General features: G+C 49.0%; 1 protein-coding gene across 1 annotated transcript; it reads right to left on the bottom strand.

Annotated features, from left to right (window-relative positions):
- Nucleotides 1-2,080: 2,080 nt before the first annotated feature.
- LOC110258115 (olfactory receptor 14J1-like) lies at nt 2,081-3,109 on the bottom strand. The gene has a single exon (XM_021081271.1). The coding sequence runs from the start codon at nt 3,043-3,045 to the stop codon at nt 2,083-2,085; it is 963 nt and encodes a 320-aa protein (XP_020936930.1). The 5' UTR covers nt 3,046-3,109; the 3' UTR covers nt 2,081-2,082.
- Nucleotides 3,110-6,226: the final 3,117 nt, after the last annotated feature.

Below are 6,226 nucleotides of genomic sequence, written 5' to 3' on the forward strand. Positions count from 1 at the left end.
CTTTACCTGTCGCTACAGTAGACAATACAATATTACTTAATTAGCTTAAATATATAAAAATACAGATTAATAAAAAACCTGAAGGCATAGAAATAGAGATGAAAATTGACATGCTTTCTCTTTGTAATTCAGCAGGCTCATTACATAATAGGTCAATAAAATAAATATTTCATAAATTGTGTTAACATATTTCATTGATGTGCAACTTAGGAAAAAATATAATTTACCCATTATTGCAGATGGATTGAACAGTCTAATAACTGATGAGGAAAAAAGATCTGATTACCAGTCATTTAAGACTATTGCTTGGTGGAGTTCCCACAGTGGCACACTGGGTTAAGAATCTGACTACAGCAGCTCAGTGCAGGTGCAGGTTGCATTCTCCGCCCAGCTCAGTCGATTAAAGGATCCCTATTGCCGCAGTTGTGACATAGGTTGCAGCTGTGGCTCAGATTCAGTCCCTGACCAGGATTCAATACCTGGCTCAGGAACTTCCATATGCCATGGGTGGGTATGGCCATAAAATTTAAACAACAAAAAACACTATCCCTTAGTAATTTATACCTGTTAAGCTTTGTGGCTACAACCTTTAAAAACTCATATTTGACTTATTTGATATAAGATTGTGTAGAAAAAAATACTTTGAAAAAGCAGAATCAAAAGATCCTGTCGTGGCACAGTGAAAACAAATCCCACTAGGAACCACGAGGTTGCGGGTTTGATCCCTGGCCTCGCTCAGTGGGTTAAGGATCTGGCATTGCTGTGAGCTGTGGTGTAGGTGGCAGATGCAGCTTGGATCCCGAGTTGCTATGGCTATGGTGTAGGCCAGCAGCTGTAACTCTGGTTCGACCCCTAGCCTGGGAACCTCCATATGCCTCAGGTGCCTCCCTAAAAAGCAAAAAAAAAAAAAAGAATCAAAGAGGGATGAGAAAATGGCTTTGCCACTATAAAACACAGATTTCTAGTATTTAAAATCTTTTCACATAATGAAGAATAAAAATTTTTAAATTAAAGTGGATAATATGAAAAATAAATAAAAATTGTAAACATGTTTAACCTCTTAATCTACCACATTAAAAATAAGTAAAGGTAAAATATTGTAGCTATAAAAATTAAAAATGAAAAATCCCCACAATATCCAATGCTGTGTATATTTTATGTACTTTTGTGTTGCAAGCACTTGTTATGGTTTTAACCACCTAACAGAATCTCTATAAATATTTGTTGAATGAATTTATAAATCATGAGAGACATAGAATTGACATGGCTACATGTTGCTAATAGCCATGTAAAGTGATTTAATATTTTTGTAAACAATATAGTCATATATTCAAAATAGTTTTAACATGTATACACTTTGACTCAGCAACCCCATTCCATGGAATTTTGAAGAGCAGAAATTCAATTTTTAGCATAACTTATAAAATAAAATTGGAAATAAAATAGGTTACTTGTTATACAAAATAGGTGAATGCATTAAATGTATTATATGAATTCCACTGAATATTGTGCATTCAGTGAAAGAAGAAAATTATAATGGTAAAACTATGTAGGTTTATGTAATAATTGTATATAAGTTTGCACCAATATGCAAAATTGGTATTTATAAAGACAAAAATTAAAATAGACATTTGAAATTAAATGAGTGGTTAATGGAATTGTGGATAAATTGCCACTTTTTACTACCATTATTGTCATATTGTGTATGCAGAGCTTTTCAAAAAGTGTGCTATGTGTGTTGGGTATATCTGTGTATGTGTATGTACCTGTGTGTCTTTGTGTATTGGAGGGAAAGGGAAAGCAGTGGGCCTATATGAAAAGAAAAATGAAAAGATTATATATAATTATCTTTTAATTTGAAAGAATAACAAAAAATTGGTTTCAACGACTAATAAAATGAAGATATCAGATGAAGAGTTTCTGTAGTGATGATACTTACAGTGCATGATTTATCAATAGGAAAAAAAGTGTTACTTTTCCTCAACATTACTGAACATTTATTACAAATATATATTCTATATATATATATAGAATAAATTCCAATTATTAAAAAGGTTCCTTGGGTGTAATATTGGCCAGCCATCAACAATAGGACAAAAATGTCTTTTTCTTGGTGAATTCACCATCCAACAGTAATTTTCTTAAAGCTTCCCTCATGGTCTTATTCCTCAAGCTGTAGATAATAGGATTCTGTGTTGGGGGCACTACTGTATAAAAGAGAGATATCATAATATCAAAAGCAGTTGGAGAATCTGAAGTTGATTTTAGAAACTCAAAGATGCCCATGGAGAGAAAAAATGACACAACAAAGAGGTGGGGCAGGCAGGTGGAGAAGGCTTTGGAGCGGCCCTCGGCAGAGGGAATTCTTAGAACTGTGGAAAAGATGTGGATGTAGGAGTGGGCAATGGAGATGAAGCAGATGAGTGCCAGCACCGTCATGAAGGCCGCCACTCCAATCACTCCCAGGTAATCCTTGGAGCAGGAGAGCTTCAGCAACTGGGGGATATCACAGAAGAACTGATGGATGACTTTGGCCCTCCAGAAGGTGATGGAGAACGTGGCAGCTGTGTACAGGATCCCAGAGGTGCCTCCACTCAGCCAGACAGCTATCACAGCCCACTCGCAGGCTCTGGGATCCATGATGGCCTCGTAGTGCAGTGGGAGGCAGATGGCTGCATAGCGGTCATAAGACATCACTGTGAGAATGGCCACCTCAGCCCAGGCCAAAGACGTGAAGAAGAAGACCTGCAGCATGCACTGACCGTGGCTGATACAGCCATTGCCTGTCAGTGAAGTGTCAATGGACTGCGGGACCGTGACAGAAATGAAGGCGAGGTCCAGGAAGGAAAGATGCTTCAAGAAGTAATACATTGGGGATTGGAGATGTTGGTCCAGCGTTGTGACGGCAATAATGATGACGTTACCTGCTAAGGCTGACAGGTACATCAGCAAGAAAAGCAATGCAGGTAAGATCTGCAGCTCACGAGTGTTGGAAAATCCCATGAGGAGGAATCCGCACGTTGTGGTTACATTTGCCATAACCATGTTGAAGATACAAATTGGGTTGGCAACTGGAAGATAAAGAGGATAGGGGACATGCAGTAGAGAAATGTTAAAATAAATTATTCAGCAAAGAGGACAAGATGGCGGAGGAGTAGGGGGACACGCTCGCCCTCTCCCACAAACACAACAAAAAAAAAAACACATCTACAGAAGAAATGACTCGCACAGAACAACAACCAATCGCTGGCAGAGGAACCTAAACTCCAATAACGGCAAGAAATTCGTGACATTATTGGGCAGAACGGGAGAAAAGAGGAGAGTGAGAGAAGGTGAATCCGAGCGGGACCGGCGCTCCCGAAAGGGAACTGCGGAGGAGAAAGGGATCCCGCACCCTGGAAAGTCTCCTACCGGGGAAAGATCAAACCAACCGGAGGAATCTCCAGATGCAGAGAAGAGTGTAGCAGTAAGTCGGAGTACGGAAAAACGATCAAGAACCCAACGGACCATCTGAACTACGGGCACAGTCACCAAAAATTGAGACGCCTGGGTGGGGGCTGGGCACCGAATCCTCGGCTCCAGAGGTTAGTCCCCGGGAAAGGGCCGGGGGACGCCTGGGTGGGGGCTGGGCACCGAGACCTCAGCTCTGAAGGTTGGTCCCCGAGAGGGGGCCGGGGGACACCTGGGTTGGGGCTGGGCACCGAGACCTCGCCTCCGAAGGTTAGTCCCCAAGAAAGGGCCGGGGGACGCCTGGGGGTGGGGGCTGGGCACCGAGACCTCGGCTCCAGAGATTAGTCCCCGGGCTAGGGGGGCGGGGAAGAGCGGAAACTGCTTGGGAGGTCTCTAAACCATTTGACGGGGCAGAGACTGCCTGGGAGACTAGAAAACAAAGCTGTCGCAGAGGAAGGGAGCAATACTCTAGGGGCGGGGAAGTGGAAAGCCGCCTCAGAGGGAACCTGGGAGAAGAGCCTGGTCTGCGCCCGTGCTGGGGAGGGGAGAGAAGAAGGGGTGGGTCCCCATAGAATACCCCCCACGCCACAACAAGCTTACAGGCCCGCTAGCTAGCAGAAAGCTGTGCTTCCCAGTGCATTCCCTCCCCCCACCCCCGCCACCCCCTACGCTCTCGCCGAACCTGGGGCTGCCTGCCATCCAGGAGGGCTGGCCTCAACAATTGCCTGAAGCCTACCACCGCAGGGGCTCTCCCTGCACAGGCCTGCTTGCCCTTTGGAGGGGCTACACTTCCACAGAGCAGCACCAAACACCACCAGCCCCTAAAAAAGGCCTGCAGCCCAGAAAAGCTAGAACAAGCCTAGCCAGGCCGTGAATAGATCGACCTAATTCTCCGACGGTTTTTCTGAGACGGGCTCCCCCGGGGAGGAGCCTCTTGAGTCTCCAAGGGCCTTGCTACACGCCCAAGACCCCAGGGGGTGCTAAGACCTAGTGGACCAGCTGCATAGGACTGCCAGCTCCAGGCAGGACCCCCTGCAGACCAGAAAAGCTGCAACAAGCCTGGCCGAATCGGGAAAAGATCTCAGACGATCTTTCTGAGTCGGGCTGTCCTGGGGAGGAGCCTCTTGAGCCTCCAAGGGCCCTGCTACCCGCCCAAGACCCCAGGGGGTGCTGAGACCTAGTGGACCAGCTGCATAGGACTGCCAGCTCCAGGCAGGACCCCCTGCAGCCCAGAAAAGCTGCAACAAGCCTGGCCGACTTGGGAAAAGATCTCAGACGGTCTTTCTGAGTCAGGCTGTCCTGGGGAGGAGCCTCTTGAGCCTCCAAGGGCCCTGCTACCCGCCCAAGACCCCAGGGGGTGCTGAGACCTAGTGGACCAGCTGCATAGGACTGCCAGCTCCAGGCAGGACCCCCTGCAGCCCAGAAAACCTGCAACAAGCCTGGCCGAATCGAGAAAAGATCTCAAACGGTCGTTCTGAATCGGGCTGCCCTGGGGAGGAGCCTCTTGAGCCTCCAAGGGCCCTGCTACCCGCCCAAGACCCCAAGGGGTGCTGAGACCTAGTGGACCAGCTGCATAGGACTGCCAGCTCCAGGCAGGACCCCCTGCAGCCCAGAAAAGCTGCAACAAGCCTGGCCGACTTGGGAAAAGATCTCAGACGGTCTTTCTGAGTCAGGCTGTCCTGGGGAGGAGCCTCTTGAGTCTCCAAGGGCCCTGCTACCCGCCCAAGACCCCAGGGGGTGCTGAGACCTAGTGGACCAGCTGCATAGGACTGCCAGCTCCAGGCAGGACCCCCTGCAGCCCAGAAAAGCTGCAACAAGCCTGGCCGACTTGGGAAAAGATCTCAGACGGTCTTTCTGAGTCGGGCTGTTCTGGGGAGGAGCCTCTTGAGCCTCCAAAGGCCCTGCTACCCGCCCAAGACCCCAAGGGGTGCTGAGACCTAGTGGACCAGCTGCATAGGACTGCCAGCTCCAGGCAGGACCCCCTGCAGCCCAGAAAAGCTGCAACAAGCCTGGCCGAATCGGGAAAAGATCTCAGACGGTCTTTCTGAGTCGGGCTGTCCTGGGGAGGAGCCTCTTGAGCCTCCAAGGGCCCTGCTACCCGCCCAAGACCCCAGGGGGTGCTGAGACCTAGTGGACCAGCTGCATAGGACTGCCAGCTCCAGGCAGGACCCCCTGCAGCCCAGAAAACCTGCAACAAGCCTGGCCGAATCGAGAAAAGATCTCAAACGGTCGTTCTGAATCGGGCTGCCCTGGGGAGGAGCCTCTTGAGCCTCCAAGGGCCCTGCTACCCGCCCAAGACCCCAAGGGGTGCTGAGACCTAGTGGACCAGCTGCATAGGACTGCCAGCTCCAGGCAGGACGCCCTGCAGCCCAGAAAAGCTGCAACAAGCCTGGCCGACTTGGGAAAAGATCTCAGACGGTCTTTCTGAGTCAGGCTGTCCTGGGGAGGAGCCTCTTGAGTCTCCAAGGGCCCTGCTACCCGCCCAAGACCCCAGGGGGTGCTGAGACCTAGTGGACCAGCTGCATAGGACTGCCAGCTCCAGGCAGGACCCCCTGCAGCCCAGAAAAGCTGCAACAAGCCTGGCCGACTTGGGAAAAGATCTCAGACGGTCTTTCTGAGTCGGGCTGTTCTGGGGAGGAGCCTCTTGAGTCTCCAAAGGCCCTGCTACCCGCCCAAGACCCCAGGGGGTGCTGAGAACCAAGTGAAATCTGCTACCATCGTGGGGTGGACCTCCCAGTCCTGTCTGCCCTCAGGAAGTCCTCCTTTGCTTCAAAGA

The sequence above is a fragment of the Sus scrofa genome, unplaced genomic scaffold (assembly GCF_000003025.6).
Source record: "Sus scrofa isolate TJ Tabasco breed Duroc unplaced genomic scaffold, Sscrofa11.1 Contig1263, whole genome shotgun sequence".
Taxonomy (NCBI): domain Eukaryota; kingdom Metazoa; phylum Chordata; class Mammalia; order Artiodactyla; family Suidae; genus Sus; species Sus scrofa.